Here is a 19,416-nt window from a genome sequence, read left to right on the forward strand (position 1 = left end):
GAGCCCGACACCATATTGGAATAGTAACCATGCAGTCAGTGCTAGCCTCGCTATCTTGTTTGCGTGGTTACTACTCAATGCGTGCATCGAGCCAGCCCGAATGATGATTTTGTAGCTTTTACATGACCATTAATATTAGGTCTTTTGCTAAATTGAAGTGGAGTTGACTTCGAATGTTCGAATTAGTCAGTGTTTCTGCCAGAGCGCGCCATTGCGGGAATCCCACGTTACAACCAGCGATGGCCCCCAGAAAAACAAAGAAAGGGTCAATTTGGCCCTTTCCTTTTACAACACTCCAGGCTTAACACAGGCATAATATTTTAAAAGCCATTCCAGGGCCGAAAATTGCGATCGATACAGTCGCCAATGCAGAAGCATTTCATCCTTGGCAACCAAAAATTCTGGTTTAGTCGCCATATTATGGCATAATGGCGACTACATTTCTGTGTTGACGATCAATAAATTAACAGTTATTTTGTCACACATTATGCTCTTCTAGAGAATCATATTGAAAGATCTTTGCTTCTAAAACATTCAACATAAGAAAAGAAGTCAACCCGTCCTTTTGCTTTGCTGTATTGATTCTCTCACCAATGGCTGGCCGTGTTTGAAATCACCCTATAATGCATTGCAAACCCTTGATCATTGACTACGTCATGTATGCGTACAGATTGTTCTCGTGTAATGCACGTATCCTTCATACTAGTATCTGATTCAAAAGAAACTTTATTGAGTAGAAACACTTCACTTGAAAAAGCACTTACTATTATATTTTATCATAGATCCTAATAAACTGCTTTATTTTCCTTGGTACCCTGATGCATTTTTTCCTTCTGTAGCTTTCAATTTGTTGGCCCCTAAAAAAGATCTTCACGGGCCACTTTGGCCCTCAAGTAAAATTTTCTGGCTGAAACACTGATTAGTACTATGGCCAACTTGAGGGCTGAAGTTCACGAGCATTTGACTCATCAAGGCATTAAAAATGACCAGGAGATGTGTATTTGTTTGCTGGAAAGGGACTTGCAAATGAGTAAATCTCATGCTAATGTGGTAAGCTTTGATGAGAATGTGTCTTATTCGTCGACCTTACTGAACTTATATGAGCGAAACGAACAATTTTTAATGAACGAAACAGCTATTGAAAACAGGACAAACATCGGCACCATAATATAATACTGTAATTTTGTTTTTACCATCTAAACCTGAGGCCAGCTGAAGTATTGTTTTAAATAGAAGCTAAGCTTATGACGTTGTGTCAGCCTTGCAGTAGTCTTTGACTTATTATCGTTTTACTTTTCTCGTTTGGCTCATTAAATTTCCTGTGAGATCCAACATTCAATCAAGCAGGACCTTTGTTCAGAGCTTTGCAGTTTATAGCACTTAAGTTTTCCATGTTGAGTTGTCCACGTTCAACCGAAATCGATTTAAGTTTAGATTAAAGTTGTGTTCCCTATACTTGTCTTGCCTATTTTATTGCTTTGATCTGAACTCTGAGTGGGATGTGAAATGCACATAAACTTGGAAAAAAATTCCCAAATACTTGATTTTGATAAGCTTAAATGATTTTTACCCTGTCTTTTGTTTACACTTTTGCTTCCTGATTTAAAACATAACAATGGGAAAGAAACCCCCTGTGAGCTTGAATTTTTTGGAATGTTTGCAAAAGAGGCTACTTATTTTGATGAATTTTACATGCAATGTATATAGAGACAAGCGGTCCCACATTGGAAAAGAAGTGCTGTCTCATAAGAAACCTTACCTATAGCCTTGAGTGAAATGCAATGAAACAGGTCTGTAAGCTCGTACAACTTGAATACATGCAAATTTTCCCAGCGGGCAGACAAAGAGTACTCTATGAATTTTTTGGCAGGAGTGTCCTCTGTGACCCAAGAACCCTTAACCTTTACCACTCTGTGTTCAGCTACAATTTTGCCACCCTAGCTATTCTGGACGTATATGTTTGTAATATGTGTGCAACAAAAGCCAACGAAAAAAGCTTACTTTTGAGATGAGTACGACCTTGCGTGGTACAAACGCAGCTTGTTTTAAGAACCTTAAATAATACACCAATAATTGCAAGTTCACCAACATGTTTCATCTCTAGATTACTTAATCCACGAGTTTAGCCATAGGTCTCCTTTGATTTCTATTATTGTCATATTGATATTTTTACCATGTTTTAAATAAAGTTTTCGTTCATTCATTCATCAATTTTGTCCAAAATCCGCCGTTGGAATGTAATCAATGTTTCCAACAACTCGCTCAGAGAAATCTTTAGAAACGTCGTACGTGGAAAAAAAAAGTGAAAATGTTTTCTTTTTGTGTAAGTTCATATAAAAGCAGACATTATGACCAGACATAATGTAATTTATGTCAAGGTGTTGTTCTCGCATGATTTTCCCTTGGTGAAGGTAGTGCCATAGTTAACTATGGTTGTACAGGTACCTGTTGTCAGCATTGAGCAACTATATAACGTTACTCAAGTGATTTTCTCTTCTCCCCTCACCATCAGATCAAGCAGATCGATCACAAGTAAAATCCCTCCCACCTCCTCCCCTGTCGTCTTCCAATGGATTATTACTTTCTTGCTTTGATCTATTGTTGGTTAGCTTTTGGCTTATTTTTTGGGGTGTCTACAAAACGAAGACCTAAGACCCAAAAACGAAGACTTGTTTTTTTACAGGCCTATCAAACCAGAGACAGTCATTCGGGTCAACACTTTTCTTCAGACACCAACTGACGCAAAATCAATGGGGTCTTCATTTTGTAGTTAAGGCCAGCTCAAACTACAAAACAAAGACCCCCGCTTAAATGCTTTGTTTGTTGTTAACTGACGCAAAATCAATGGGGTCTTCATTTTGTAGATAACGCCAGCTCGAACTACAAAACGAAGACCCCCGCTTAAATGCTTTGTTCGTTGTCAGCTGACGCAAAATCAATGGGGTCTTTGTTTTGTAGATAAGACCGGCTCGAACTACAAAACGAAGACCCTCACTTAAATGCTTTGTTCATTGGTGCACACTCACAACTGGGAAAATTCTTTCCTATGTTGTTAGGAGATGTTGTTGATAGATACAACAAAGTCATAAATATACATGCACCAGACAGATTTAACAGCAGTTATAGAGTCGAAATTAGACCCCCATGCGCGTGTTTCTGAAAAATATCTAAGGGTGAGTACAACCCAATTACAGGAAGCGGCACAGGGCGAGGACTTCTTCGCACTAAATTTTCTATATGTATAAGAAATGAAATATTACTACAGAGAAACTTCTTTGCACTAAATTTTTATATGTATTAAAATTATATTTTTATCACTGAGAACTGGACAGAGCGAAGACTTCTTCACAGCAAATTTTTTATATGTATAAAAACATATTTTTTTATGATAGAGAACTGGACGGGGGGGAGACTTCTTCGCACTAAATTTTTTTATATGTATCAAAACCATATTTTTATCACAGAGAACTGGACAGGGCAAAGACTTCCTCGCACTAAATTTTTCATATGTATGAAACTATAATGTTATTACATTTTGCATCACAGAATAAAGGTCTAAGCACAATTTTTTTATATAGTACTATCTCACTTTGCTGCCAAATTTGCACATGTGTAAATACCGCGATCCAAGAACAGGGGATTAGCTGATAAAAACAAAGACCCCATTGATTTCGCATCAGCTGACAACGAACAAAGCATTTAAGCAAGGGTCTTCGTTTTGTAGTTCAAGCTGACCTTATCTACAAAACGAAGACCCCATTGACTTCACGTCAGCTAACAATGAACAAAGCATTTAAGCAAGGGTCTTCGTTTTGTAAGTTCAAGCTGGCCTTATCTACAAAACAAAGACCCTGTTGATTTCGCGTCAGCTAACAACGAACAAAGCATTTAAGCAGGGGTCTTCGTTTTGTAGTTCAAGCTGGCCTTAACTACAAAACGAAGACCCCATTGATTTTGCATCAGTTGGTGTCTGAAGAAAAGCATTGACCCGGTTTGACTGTCTCTGGTTTGATAGGCCTGTTAAAAAACAGGTATTCATTTTTGGGTCTTAGGTCTTAGGTCTTAGGTGTTCGTTTTGTAGCCACCCTTATTTTTTGCCACCCCATTGTTTTTTAAAGGACTTAGTTTGTTAGGTTTATTTGCTGTATAGAGATTCTCTTGATTTGTTTACATTAAACCTGCTACTATGGTGGCCAAATTCATCCAACGCAGTTGTCTGGTTTATTTAGACTTTGCCTATTGGCAATTCAACTAGATTTCAAGCAAAGCTCAGGCTTGAGGACTTCCTTGAGAGATGGCTCTGTTTTTTGGTAAAACACATGCCTTGATATAAATATATTTTTTTCGTTTGTGTTGCAAGACCCACAACATCCCTGATAAAGAACATGACTGCAGGCTGCTTGGGAGATGACTGTACATGTTTCACATAGCTTGTTCATTTCCAGAAGATGTGTCACTTAATACTTTTGCTGATTACCAATGGCCATTTTAGAGATAAATTTAACCAAATTTAACCAATTCTCTATGGTTTATGACAATTAGATCATTGACAAATAATTAATTCAAGTGGAAATGTGATAAATTATACCAAAAAACTGCTAACTGAGTGACACAGGCCAAGGCGGCCTACTTTTAAAAACCATTTCCCCAGATATATTTTTTGATTTTCAAACAGGTGGGTGGATAGTTAACCCGTGGAAAGTGTTTTTATGGCATTTAAGGTTATAGCCCATAGAAAAATTTCATTTCGGGCTCAAAACTAACTTCGATTTATTTTATATTTCATTCAGTCATACTATGAAGATCTGAGCTGAATAAAGAAATCATTGAAAGATTCTCAAATATCTGAGCCCAGTGGGGGTGAAATCATTTATAGCAAATTCCTTCCAAAAAACCCCGTATTGGCAGAAACTATCGTCTGTTTCTTTTCTAGCTAGGGCTAATCTATGGGCATAAAATGTGGGAAATCAATTTTTCGAATTGTGCCGGTGTTTTATAGGCAGTGGCTCTTAAGCTTTTTGATGTACATTGTTCCACTTCGTGTCAACCCACTACCAATCAGCATAGCAAATCGTGACTAACTGAATTTTTTTGCAAGTCTGTTTCTCCAATTCCCAGTTTGTAATTTTTAGTACAGAATTGGGTTTATTCGTTTCTATTTCCACTTTAGCCTTATTCTCATATTAAAACTGGCTGTTAGCTCTCTTGCAATGCTCTCAACAGTGTAACACCCCTCAGATAGAGATACAATACATTCACCAGAATTTTTAACAACATTGTCCCAACGCGTTCCGAATTGTGCCAGGAATTGAAAAGAGAACCAGATATAAGTTTGACATAGTGTGCTTTTGGGATCGGTTCCTCGAAGTCAGCTGTCCAGTCATCCTTCGTCATTCAACATTTAGCACAACCATTCTTATATTATACAAATAAAAGCATAATTATGTTAAATGGACTTCTACAAGGACCTTGAAAAAATGGATGCAAATGCTGGAGGCAAAAAATAAAGCAACCAAAGCCCAGACAGATACTTGGGAAATACAGTAGAAACCTGATATCTCAAACCCTCAGTTTCTCGAACCTCCCAATAACTCGAACCAGTTGTCGTTTACCTTGGATTTGCTTCACTTTAACACACTAAATAATTTTACCCCCGATTTCTCGCACCCTTGATTATTCGAAACTCCCGTAAACTTGAACCAACTCTTGGATCCCATGGGAAAAAATAAACCCTCGATAACTCTAACCTTTGAAAGCAGTGGTTACAATTTAATAATTCCTCGCTTAGAAGCAAATATTAAACACTTCCAGACAAGTTTCTCCTTCCTATGTTTAATACAAAGCAAGTGACAAATCTGTCAAGTCAAATCAGCTGCAGCAAGCAAGTGACAAATCCGTCATCAGTCACTAGAAATACAATGTTGCTATTGGAGAATCAAATGCCTCGGATTTCAGATCAAAAGTTCCTTTGTTCAGTTGTTGTTTTGAAGCTCTTGTTCTAATAATGATGAATTTTGTTGGCCCTTTAAAATGAAAAGTGCACGGCACTTGCACGCCTTTGCCATCCCCAAGGTTGATGGCTTCTCCTGATGATGATGATGATGACGATGACTACAACCACGACCATGACCACGACGATGCCAACAACGACGATAATAACAAAGATTTGGAAATCGAGATAGAGAGAATGTGGGGGCTCAAAACAACAACAGTCCTGGTGGTTATAGGAGCCCTCGGTACCATCAAGAAGGACATGGAAAGCTACATCAACAAAATCCCTGGCAACATCAACATACATGAACTTCAGAAAATAACTCTCCTTTCTACCACCCACCTTCTCAGGCGGGCCCTCTCCATCAAGTAGAAACCCTCTTTGCCTCCCAAAGTCCATGGTTTGGACTCGGATGCTGCGAGAGAAAATCACCCACAATGACACTAATAATAATAATAATAATAATAATAATAATAATAATTATAGTAATCAACTTTATTTATTGAGGGTAGCACACAACAGTAGTAACTGAAAAACCAGTGGCCCTCATATAAATATTTACAGAATAAAAAAGATGACAAGTTAAAAATTAAAAATGGAGAAACTGATTCTCAAATATGCAACAATTGTATAAAAAAAATGAGATATGAGTTACACTAGAATATTAAAAAGCAAAGCATTAAAAAGCAAAGCATTGGATCAAGTCTAACAATTAAAACAAGAAAATTGAAAAATTAAAAATTAACTTGATAAAATGGTCCAATTCCTAATAACTGTCCGTAAAATGTTTAAAAATGGATTTTTTGAAGCTTGTAAGGTTAGGTTGGTTTTTGATATGGGCGGGCATCATATTCCAGAGGTGGCTAGTCGATACTGAGAAAGACCTTCCACTCTCAGACTCCCGTTTGAATTGGGGGCAGACAAAGTTTAATTGACCATGTCTGCTTGTTCTTCCGTTAACATCTGCGTTTCTAATAAGCATCTAGCTAAGATAAGATGGGCACTCCCCTAAACTCAGTTTATATACCAATATTGACTTATTTATTTTCACTTCATGGTAAAATAGAACCCAACCTAATTGTTTAAAAAGTTCCACACTGTTGGCTTTTGTGTCAGCACCCAGTACTACACGGGCTGCATATCTCTGTAGCCTGGACACCTTCTGAATGTTTTCTACAGAGCAGGATGTCCACACAGTGGAGGCGTACCTCATCAGCCCTCAAAAAAGTGACTAGTTTTCCTTTTCTTCAAATTTCCCACAACTTTGTCACCATGCACTTCACAAACAGCATATTTGTCAACTCATTACACAATACTTTTCTTAAGGAATGTTTTTTTCTGGTGTGAATGTATAACCGATGCGTAGAACTACAGCCTGTGTTCTAGTTCAATTTGTTGCATTTTAGCGTATTCTGATACCACCTTCGATTTCTAGAACCAGATTTTCATTTCCCTTGGAAGTTTGAGAAATAGAGATTTTACTCTATTCACAAAACAGTTCCCAAACGTGGACAAAAGCAAGTTCATTGCGCAAATTGATGTTGATAAAATGCTCAACGTAAGTGCAGAAATATTTGTCAAAGAAAAACCGGGATCTTTGCAGAGCGTTTTTGGCTCAGACAGAAAATGTTGGTCCGGAGAAATGAAAAACGCTCTCGGTTTGATGGGTGTGACAGGTTTCCCTTATCAATATTATCGTTGCCGATGAAAACTCAAAAACCTTTACCAATCCCAGTAAATTTAACAGAAGGGGCTTCAAGCATGAAGAAAATATTCAATGGGAAAACGAAAATTTACGTGACCCCAGATCAATATTTTATGACAAAATTCAGAGAAATATTTCATAAAACCAGACTCCAACACACTTCAGCGGTAGAATCAAAACTGTGGTTGGCAGGCGTGAACATGAAATGTTGGCCTCAGCAACTCAACTTTGCTGTTTTCTGTGCAACAGAAGGTTGTGGGATTTCTTGCAAAATCTTTGACAGGGGTCTATCTATGCCACCACAAATAAGAGCTTTTTATATCTTCCACGTGTATTTCACCACCAGGATAATTTTGTACCAGCTAGGCAGTATTCAGAGCATAAGCACTTTGCCTGGAGATCCAACATTCGATCAATTTTATAATCATTATGACAAAGCCTCATACAAAAGGCTATGCAATGAGTTCGGAATGAGCCATTAAGTGATTTCCGCTTCACACACGGAGCAAACAAGGGTCTGGGAAGCATATACCTTTACGTGGCATATAAGGGTGCTGTGAAAACAGAATTTGTTTACTCAGGGTTCAATAAACTCTCAAATGAAGACAGTAAAGCAATCAATGGAAACCTGATCAATTACATCAAGCCGGATGGTGTTGCTTCCAACCAGTTAGATTGGGTTTGCCCCAAAAACAGCCTCTGGTTTGAAGCAGGTGGGACTTTCATGTATTAATCATTCAATCTAAACATTTGTTTACTGCATCTCGGGGTCACAGGTCAATGTATGGAGCAGTGTTCTTGGCGCAGGCGGAAGAGTGAATGAGGCACAGAGCAATTTTCTTGTTGGCGTGGTAGGAGTTGTGGTTTTGCTGTTTATGGCATGGCGTTAATGTCACTTTTCAATGTACTTTTCATCCATAAAGGCTACCACTGCCCAAATCAAGAGGGCTTACTACTTGCCCAGCTGTTTTGAAAAGGAAGCTCACAATCAAGCCAATAAACCCTGGCACCATAAAAACAATTTTTGCGCCTATGCCCTTAAGACATGTTTCCCAAAACTTTGCCGGTGGCTTTCAAAGCACTGGTAATGGAGCCAATGACCCGATTGTAACTCTAGTGGCAATAACAATACCAGGCACTGTCATACCATATTTTTTAAAGATCACTTTGATTCTCTCAAAGAGAGGCCGCACCTTTTCTCTTTCTGCAATCTGAGTTTGCAAACTCGTAAGCTCCTTGTTTCTTTCTGCCACTCTGTCTTTTGTGGCTTCTTTGTCCGAGGGAAAGGTATTCTTATCTTAGATGATCGCCTGATCTTCCTTGTTTTGGCATTGAAGCTCGCTTTCGTTCTCTTTCAGGTCATCCAACGTTTTTGTGTCATTTAGCCTTTCTTCCAAGGCATTTATTTCACTTTCCTTTGCTGTGATACTGATGTATGAAGTTGCCAAGCAGAGAGGTTTCTCCATAACAGGTTTCTGGCAGCCTGGTCTGCTTGTGCTGCATCGTTTGCATTTCAATTTGTTCACCTCTATTGTAGGGCGTGGACGTTGCAGGAGTGGGCGCCGTGGCAGGCTGAAATAGTTGGGCTGTGTTGACCACTTAAAAATGTTCGGTGTGTAGCCAGGAATGTTAAAAATTGGTAAAAAAGGAAAGGAATTAAATGGTTGTCACTGGCTAAAAATATGGTTATCGGACGTTTCGGCCACTACTGTTGCCTTGTTCAGCAAAAGATGGAAAATGCAAATGTTAAACGGCGTCCTGTTAGAATATGTAATAGATGTGTGATAAAACTAAATGAGCAATAGTCTCTAGAGTATTCTTAATGAGTGTAAAAATTAACATTTGCATTTTCCATCTTTTGCTGAAGAAGGCAACAGTAGTGGCCGAAATGTCCGATAACCATATTTTTAGCCAGTGACAACCATTTAATTCCTTTTCTTTTTTACCAGTGTTGACCACTTGTTCATCATCATCATCATGGTTGTGGTCAACACTATAGTCAAGGTCTGGATTCTCGTTGTCAAAGGTGCCACCTTCCATTGTATTTCACATTTTTTTGGAAATGTTTATAAATGCTGTGCAAAGACAACCTTCGCCCAACACACAATGAAAAGACATTCGGTGCCATGAAGGCCAATCACACAGTCAAGCACAGAGGCGTACAGGCCAGTTACAGAAATTTTTGAAAATTTTCGGACAAAGGGCTGATGATTCAGGCAAATGTACTTGGAAGAAAACATTCCAAGAGGTAGTCAAAGCCAGGCTTGTAGGCTACTTTCTCTGACGTTTGCCTTGTCAAGACAGAGTTAAGGTCAAATGATCTAATGATCCAGGAAATCTGTTTTTAAAAAGCCATGTATCATTTAAAATGTGTATCATGAAAATCCGCGAGATGGATATTACTTCCATCGATAAAACAATGACAGAATCAAAGCTAACTAAGACCTAGACTTTTGTTTTTGTGGTTGCTCTGAAAAGAGCCGTTTTGAATGGCTCAACAAAGAGCTGTTTTCAATTTTCTTCTCGTACGAGGAAGAATTTACTGTTTCTTTTATAAGTTTCTGATTTTACTAGGCTGTTGATCAAGGCCATAGAGTATGCATGGTTTCAAAATAACTACAGTGGAATCCCAATTTCTCATTTTTTCGAACCGTTCTGATAATAGTTTTATTAGACGTGAGAATTGTGAACGTTTTTGTTTTTACTGCGATTTGAGTGCATTTGTACAATACATGCTTTCGGGCACTGTGTAATGTAATTTTTTAGGGCGATAAGGTCACCCCCCCCCCCTCCCCCAAGTCCGAAGGAGCCCGTACGCCTATGGTCAAGCACATTACCTTTGACCACATTGAAGCCAATCCCAGCGAGATGCTGTATTTTTCAGTACCTAAGCTGAACAAGAACGAGGTCATCGTGCCTGGCTCTCTAGCACTTCGCTTTGACATCAACCTTTCTGGAGGACACGCCAACGACTTTTTTGTTCAGAACGTCACGCGGGCGCTTGTAGACAAGCTGGTTGTGAAGTTTGGGGATACTGTCCTGCAGGACACGGTTGTAATGAAAACAGCTTCGGATTGGCAGCTGAAGCATATTGAAAATTAACTAGACAGTGTTGGTCTGTATTTTGTTAGGTATGTGCTTGTCATAAATTAGCAGGGATTAATGAAGTTTGCATGCTAAATTTAGGTCTGATAAAAAAATCAAAATAACTAACCAAAGCACCGCAAATAACTTTATTTCACCGAACACCGTAGCATGAAAAACACAAACATGATGCACCAAAGGGTTTCAGATCTCCACAACACGGCAAGTTGGGATTTTATTCACCGCAGCCCTGCTTTCAAACAAAAGAACAAGCTTAAATTTTGGCCTGTAGGGAATTATAAAGCTTCCGTCAATCAATCAATCAATCAACTTTATTTAGAGAGGGTGACACAGGACAGTATAAACTGATAAACTAGTGGTCCTCTGTGCTAAAAATCTACGAGCAATTATAAAGTAACTAAGTATAGTACAAAGTATGAACAATAGAAAGTTACAATAAAAAGTTACAAAAAAATGTATGTATATTCAATGGCTATATGGGATTATGCAATAATTACACAATCCCACAATAAAAAGTGCCTCAAACCCCCCCCCCCCCCCCCTTACGTATGATTGTGTGGAGTTCCTTAAGAAAAATATTGGATTTGCCACAGCTAGTTATTTCTGTCCTAGGGCTTTGACAGGATGGCTTTGTCTTTTAGACAAGAAAGTAGTTATATACTTAAGCCCAGCCATTATCAGTCGTTCTTGTTGTCAAATATACTGTAGCAAGAAACCTACTTTACTGTAGCTGAACAAAGCCCAGGTGTATTTAATAAAAGACCTAAAGCTTATAAGAATTGTTCATGACAGGAAATTTAATGTTTGTTAATTTGCAGGTGATATGAGCTCACGCAGAACCTTGCCAGAAGTCAGAGTGAATTCACTGCAGTTTTCACCCACAGGTGCACTAACAGAATTGTTCCTTATGAAGAAATGAAATTATATGATTGATTATATCACAGGTAGCCCAAGCTCGATATATGAGAAGCTCAAGTTTTTGTTGACCTCTGTACTGTCCTGTAGTTGTGTGATTTGCATATTTACAAGGATTTGTATGGGGAGAGAAATATAGCCGAAAATTGCAAAACTTCACGGTTGAACTTTAATATAAATTGCTTAATTACCTGAACTCCAGTGGTGCTTCTTTCGCATTCTGTGTGGTTTTCTAGCGGATTTGTTGCGTTTCCATCGAGTTATAGTTCCATTGTTTGCTGTCTCATTTTCAGAGAGAGAGCAAACGGTGGAACTATAGCTCGATGGAAGCGCAACAAATCCGCTAGAAAACCACACAGAGTGCGAAAGAACCACCACTATAGTTCAAGTAAGCAATTTTTATTAAAATTCAACAGTAATTTTTCGCAATTTTCGGCTCTATTTCTCTCCCCATACAAATCCTTGTAAATATGCAAATCACACAACTACAGGGGTCAACAAAAAATTGAACTTCTCAGATATCTACCTTGGGCTACCTGTGATAATATGAAAGATCAAATATCATCTTTCGTGTATTCATTTGTATTCTTCACCATCTACGGGAATATTACGATCTCATAAAGTGACCAGCCCCCAGTTGGCTTGATAGCACCGGTATCGCAGAGGTCATGGGTTCGAATTCCGCATTTTACAAAATATGATCTTTCATATATTCATTTTTATAATTGTTCTTTGTCTTATCATCTACACTGTTTTGGTGTTATGATATATTGTTTTTACAACTGAGCTACTTGCCATACCAAATTACATGTTTTCAAACATTACAATTTGGGGTCAAACCAGGTTTGTAAAGGGTTTCCAATAGGTTCACAAAAGGTTTCTTAAAGTGTTTCCAAAGGATACCTAGGGGTTTAAGGTGTTTGGAAAGAGTACTAAAGACTTTTTATTCCTTGATACGCCTTGATGAAACCTTAGCGGCATGTACAACAAACAACGGAGACTGTGGTTTAAAGAGGTAAATATATATTATATGAAATCTTTACAGGAATGAAAGTATATTTTTGAAACTGTTTGTCCCTTAGGTCAGTCATGGGCAGCAGCTTGTACTGAAGGGCTAGTCTTATATTCTTTGAAATCTGATATTGTATTTGATCCATTTCAACTGGACTGTGACATAACCCCTGACAAAATCCTGCAAGCTAGCATTAACAAGGAACACACCAAGGCACTGGTAATGAGCCTCAGAATAAATGAACTAGGCTTGGTTTGTCAAGTTATGGAGGAAGTGAAACCTAGGGATAGTAAGTGTCACCTCTCTCTGTTTTATCAGCGTGATGAAAAATACTATTGTATTTACAAACTTAACTTGGCCATCAAAAACTGGCCTGGATTTTCCCCACGAAGGTTACATTTTTTTTGGTGGGTATGCTATTTACATGTAGTCGTTTGTCCCTTAGCTAAAATAAACTTGGGAATTTGGAATTCGAAACAATATTCAGTTAGTAAATAGTCGACCTCTCGCCTTACTGTTTTGTATCCGTCCTTTTTAGTGCAGAGGGCATTATTGGGATGGTTTGTGGGCTAATATCCGCTATGACATTAAGGCAGTAACGTGTAAACTTTAATGTTTGTTTAATTAATTAATATCAATTAATTAAAAAAAAGGTGAGAGAGTCAACAAGAATTCCCGTCTCCGAAGTTCAGACAACCCTCAGATCTCCAATGTAATGTTGTTTATAAAATCCCATGCAAAGACTGTCCTTGGAACTACATAGGAGAAACCGGAAGATGCTTCCAAACCCGAAAAAAGGAACATCAACGAAGTTTGAAGAACTATACAAAGGGCTCAAATGTCGCAAACCATGCGTGGCAAAACAACCACTCCATTGACTTCGATAATGCTTGTGTTATTGACAAAGGCAGTTACCGCGTTCGAAAAAACACCAGAACCCTGGCACACAGCTAAAACGCGGATAATAACTCAAAACCGTTGCCTACCCAATACTCCATTTTACTGTGATTAAACCTTATTTACATTTTTATTTTTTAGCTTTTTTCACACTTCTATTTGTATTCTACTTTTATAAAATTTTTCGCACCCCTTTTCGTATATATTCCGTCCGCGTGCTTACAGTTTTCATTCGTTAAAGGCTATAGACTGATAGCCGAAAGCCTATGTTTTTAATCTTTTTTAACCAGAGAACGTTTTTTTCACTTTAATATCAATTAGTTGATTAGTCTTCAGGCAAGAAAGTGGTTTGGGAGGGTAGGTGCCTGTGCGCACTACGTAAAAACGCATGTCACCCACCTTACTGTAATTATAATATCACAAAGCTATATATTTAGTTTAGCAAACCTCTTGTCATCCTTTTGGTACTATTCTCTTTAGAACAAAACCAATTTTTCCTAAACTCATGCGCAGCTTATTTAGCGTTCGTGCCAACTATATATTAGGTGAAAGATGCATTTCATTTGGGATCACACGACGCGAAAATGTTGAGTGGTTTTCCTTGTGGTAGAACCCAACATGTAAGACGCAAGCGTTCTAGCATTGTTAGCGTGGTATACTCCGTTTTCATCCCCAGAGCCACGTGTTTTTTATATGTCGTGTGACAGCAGTTATTTTTCGGGTAACGTCACTTCCCCCGCTTTAGTGCAAAAAAACGCTACTGTGACTGAGTATCTTTGAGAATTGCCCCTAGCTCGGTTCAACAAATATCATCTGCTATTATCAAACTTTGCCAGAGTTCAAATAGGTCCTTTGCAGCTGGGGTCACGTGACCAAATTTTTGCGAGAAAATTTTTTGTATTATGGGCTATAGCTTAAAGAATGCCAGAAATGGAAAGAGCGCATCGAAAATACCAAGGTGGCAAAGTTTGAGGCCCCTGGAATTAAAGAGTAAGTTTATACCACAGTTTGAATTTTCGGACAATTTAGAGGATTTGTATGTAAAATGTTGCTGGAGAGCATCTCCAGCAACTTTTTCATACAAATCTTCTTATTCTTTTAAAAATTCGGACCGTCATAAAATCTCCTTTAATGATGGGGGCCTCAAACTTGGCCATTTTGATATTATCGACATGCTTTTTCCATTTCTGGCATTCGTTAAGTTATAGCCCATAATTTTATGAAAAATAGGTCACGTGCTGACTTAGCTGCTAAGGACCTATTAAGAATGGAAACGTTTTGCTTCTCCCTAGCGGCTTATTTATTTCTCTTTCAATTGTCTCTATGAAAGAGACCAAAAAGTTCATATCTAGCGTAACTTTCCCGATTTAGTGGCATTAAAACTTGTCAAATTGTAAATTTGTGCCAAAAGAAACCAGGAAAGTGTTCAAATATTGCAGCAGAATTAACTGAAAGCGTAAATTAATTTAATCAGTCTTTGAGGGGACTTGTTCACCGATGTAGGATATATATTCTCGGTCAACTGAGTAGCGCAGACCTTTAATACTTCTTGTTGAAACGCTAACGCTTCTCAGTTGTATTAATCAATGTCACTGAGGTGGCAACTGTATAAGAACGTGGTATTCCGTGACTATTTGATAATTAAATTCTTGTTTATCCGTAAAAAGAAAATTTGCGTTTTGAATAAAACAGAATCGTTCTTTTTCCATTACCTCATAAGATATTTAACTTTGGTCCATTTCCTCATGAGATATTTACTTTCTTCCATTGGTCTCTTAAGTTTTCGAGAAATCGAGGGTTTTATGTTACATACCTTTGCGAGGAAAACAAAAGTATCAAGTTACAAACGTTGGCGTGAAAAGTAAAACTGTCACATTTGCTACTTCAACATATTGAATCTTGAAATGAACAAAAATCAACGTAAAACACCAACGTAAACTGAATTTCAAAGCTGTCTTGACAAACAGTAATTGTAAGTTATTGTTGAACATCGAATGAAAATAGACATGGAACATACACACTGCTAAGATTGTGACGAGATCATGTCTTATCAAGGTTTGTGTCCGTTCATATTCTGGAAGGGGAAAAGCCCAAGGTACCAAAGTACCTGGAGTGAACACGACATGTCTGACTATCGTGCCAGAGTTATACATTGCACTCTGCACTCTCTGAGATTGTCTCACTAGTTGTCTCTGTCGCTTTCTTTTGGGGTTGTGTTGGCCGTTTAGTCACTTTTGTTCTATATCAATCTATCTCCACAGACAAGTAGCTACAAGTCAATATCAACTTCACTTTCCACATGAGGTCAAATATAAATTCAAAGGAGCAGCAGTGTATTTTAAAGCAAATCGACAATCAAAGTTGTACCGTGTTCTCGCTTTAATTGCTTTGATGGTAACAGATATTAACCACAATATTGCTATTATTAACCTCTATTTATATTTTGATCTATCAGTTGCTTTGGTGATACAGTCTTTGAGGGAACCCTTTACAGAACGACTGTTGCAGTTCATTGTGTTACAGTTGGAGAAGTCACGTCATCTTCATTTTTACCTTTTATGGTGCCATCAATTATTAACTGTCCATGGGCAAAAACTGAAGCTGCTGGCCAGTAAACTGTTGGTTATGTTGCGTAGTTTGCAAAAAAGCGTGACAAGACAACAACAGGACCTCAATAAAGTGTAAGTAGCCTACTCAAAGTAGAATTGACAGCAGAAGATTTTATTGGATGGCAGAACACCGATAAAGTACTTGTTAACTCCGACGAAGTCCTCAGTTTAAAACTGCCCACAAAATTTTGTAATTGCCCTGGAAACATTTTTGGACTCTGGATTTATGCGTCAGAAAAGCAAACAACAAATTGTTTTTTTTCTCTTTTTTTTTACATTGAACACGTGCGCAAATATCACCCTATAATTTCAGTACAAATGACGACCACGTTACCGAACGTGTATTTTCTAACACGTTCTTCTCTTTAATATAGTATAATATAGTGGCTTAAATCGAATAATGAGAGAAGGAAACTCTTGAAACGAAAAAATAAACAACATCGAGCCATCTTAACACTGCAATATTAGCAGTACATGTAAACTGCTTGTAACAGCTCAAATCACCTTGCATACCTTAAGGTCGGCACACACGAGGATGCTGCGACTAGTCCCTGCAACTAGTCCCCTGAAGAGTTTACACGAAGGGACTGGTCGCAGGGACTTGTCCCATGAACAGTTCACACGAAGCGTTTTGAGGAACAAGTTGCAGGGACTTGTCCCAAAAATTCAAACCAGTTTGAATAAACTAAACAGACTTCAAATAAGCCTATGCTTTTAAAGTAATAAAGGTATACAAGCCAACCATGTGGTGTCACTGACCTTTCATGAATGTCATAGGTCAAACATGAAAAGTTTCAAGCTACTAAGTCAAAGTGCTTACCACGTAACGTTTTATTTTATAACTGTATGATATATCTCTACAAATTGCATTCCTTTTTGAAATCGGTAATTTCTGTGATTGGATTTAGCTGTTGGAGTGGTCTCTCTTTGGATAGCAGCAGCGTTTAATTTTTGTCTTCTCTTCCACACAGCTGTTCAAGTAACACCTATGCCCTCACCTACATCCTAGCCTGTGCTGATATACTTAAAGGCGACAGTAAGGGCAGTTCTGCCATAGAAACATCATCGATGCTTGTGGCTTCTGACAATGACCTGGACAATCTATGAAGGCTTCACAAATCCCTCCTTGAAATCACGTGTGAACGAACAATACGAGATTACTTCCGACCTTCTGGAGATTTCACATTAAATAAAAATTTTAACTCGTGCTCGTGGTTATTGTTCGTTTTCAGGTGAAATTAGTGTGGGAAACAAACTTTATATATAGCGACATGACGTTTCAATGTTTCCAACAAGTAGAGGGTGTGACAGTACCTTGCTGACAGAGGAATGTACATTAGTGGGGAAATATTTCTTGGAGTGTAAATTTCTAAAAATAACTAACCCAGAGGTTGTCTATTGTTACTACTAATGAATTCAGTGCGGATGTGTTCAGCATAACCATTACCACCGATTTCATTGATACGCGACCTTGAATCAAAATTCCCGCGAGCATGGCGATTGGCTTCCATCAATCATGCGCTCCTTATATGGTGTTATAGGAATGCTACTCTTCTTTCCAAAAATATGGCGGCCAGTGTGTAGCCTGTTCGTCCATGGTTGCTTCTTCTTCAAGTTTACGTTGGCGAGTGGTGTATTTACTCGTGTAGGGGTTGAGCGTGAGCGCTTTAGCAAGACTTCTGCATGTGGGGTTGATATTTCTTAAGAAAAATTCGGAAAATTTACAGAAATACCTCCACGGTTGATTACCCAGCCCGGACGGGAAAAGTGGTGGTGGCTTAAAACAGTAATATTTGCGTGAGACGCCTGGGTCAGGTTATTCAAATCATGATTAAGCTAATCCAGGACTAGCGTAAATTTTTAATTCAATTTTGTAACTTTTCAGTGAAGTTTTCTTGTAAATTTTTTGTCCTTCAATTTTGGCTTTGACCAACGTCAAACTCCAAGAAACATTGAAAGTGAAAACACTTTTATTCAAGAGAAATTAGAACTTTGATTAACTTTTAATCCTGGAATTCATGGCGTCATCAGGTTCATCAAGTTCGTCCAGTAGCGTTTTGAGACGTCTTCCATAAATCAAGTGGGATGGCGTCAAGACTTCCTCTTCAGCCTTGTTGTATTCGTACGTCAGTGGTCTCGAGTTGAGTGTACATTCTATTTCCGTTAGGAGAGTCTACAATTCATCGAATGTCAGCCGTGCGTTCCCCAGTGTCTTTCTTAAACATCCCTTTACACTGGCTACCATTCGTTCGAAAAATCCTCCCCACCAGGGTGCCCTTTCTAAATTGAATTTCCATTCTACTCTGTCACGCTCTAAGTCGGCTCTTATTTCGGGATGATCCAACAACTTCCTTAACGCATTCTCCGTGGCCTGAAATGTTTTGTCATTGTCCGAAACGATCAGGACTGGCATTCCTCTTCTAGCGGCAAACTTTCGATGACAACGCCTGAAAACTTCTGCCGACAAATCTTCTACCAATTCTAAATGCACCACCCGTATCACGCAGCATGAAAACATTGCAACATAGGCCTTGCTCATTTGTCCTGATTTTTCCTTGACATAAAGTGGGCCAGCATAATCTATCCCAACCCTCGAAAATAGTGCTTCTTTAACTCGAAAGCCTGGAAGCACAGCAGTTGGTGGAGCGCTAAAGGGTTTCCCGATCACCTTTCTACGGGTAACGCACTCACCCAAAATTCGTTTTACTAGCTGCCGGCCCTTGGGAACCCAAAACCTGGATCTCAACTCAGCCAAAGTAGATCTAACTCCTCTATGGTGCACTCTCTGATGGCACTCTTCCACAACTAATCTTGTGAATCTATGCTGCCTGGGTAAAATAACCGGTTTCCTGGCTTCACTAGTACTCACTATCTAAATCTGAATTTAACAGCCTACCTTCGCATCTCAGAATTTCCTGGTGTCCCTTAATGCCGAGCTCGCCAACAAGTGTGCTTAAAGTTAGCCTGCTTCTTAAGGTCTACTTGCACCGATTTCAGCCATTCGCTCTCGGCACCTTTCAGTTCGTGTACTTCCAGTCTGCCCGTTCTTCTTTCCTTCGCACGTGTGTTGTGAAGGAATCGTTTTACCCAGGCTGTCACTCTGATGAGTCTTTGTAATGAGCTATAATCTTTAATGTCAATCACTGCGCTGATACCGGTCACGACTTCCGTTCCTGTCAAC

At 38.7% G+C, this 19,416-nt stretch overlaps 1 protein-coding gene and 1 pseudogene across 1 annotated transcript in view; one reads left to right on the forward strand and one right to left on the reverse strand.

Annotated features, from left to right (window-relative positions):
* Positions 1–17,442, forward strand: part of LOC110068325 (periodic tryptophan protein 2 homolog) — a 138,670-nt gene extending 121,228 nt beyond the window's left edge. Inside the window, exons 18-21 of the mRNA XM_089273368.1 lie at positions 11,621–11,686; positions 12,800–13,018; positions 16,082–16,307; positions 17,207–17,442. Coding sequence (XP_089129494.1) covers positions 11,621–11,686; positions 12,800–13,018; positions 16,082–16,307; positions 17,207–17,342 — 647 coding nt within the window. The 3' untranslated portion in view covers positions 17,343–17,442. The remainder of the gene's footprint in view (positions 1–11,620; positions 11,687–12,799; positions 13,019–16,081; positions 16,308–17,206) is intronic.
* Positions 17,443–19,160: 1,718 nt separating this feature from the next.
* LOC149103145 (uncharacterized) overlaps positions 19,161–19,416 on the reverse strand; it is a 14,451-nt pseudogene continuing 14,195 nt past the window's right edge.

This window comes from Orbicella faveolata, unplaced genomic scaffold, assembly GCF_042242905.1.
Source record: "Orbicella faveolata isolate gen_17 unplaced genomic scaffold, um_ofav_v1 contig_35, whole genome shotgun sequence".
NCBI lineage: Eukaryota > Metazoa > Cnidaria > Anthozoa > Scleractinia > Merulinidae > Orbicella > Orbicella faveolata.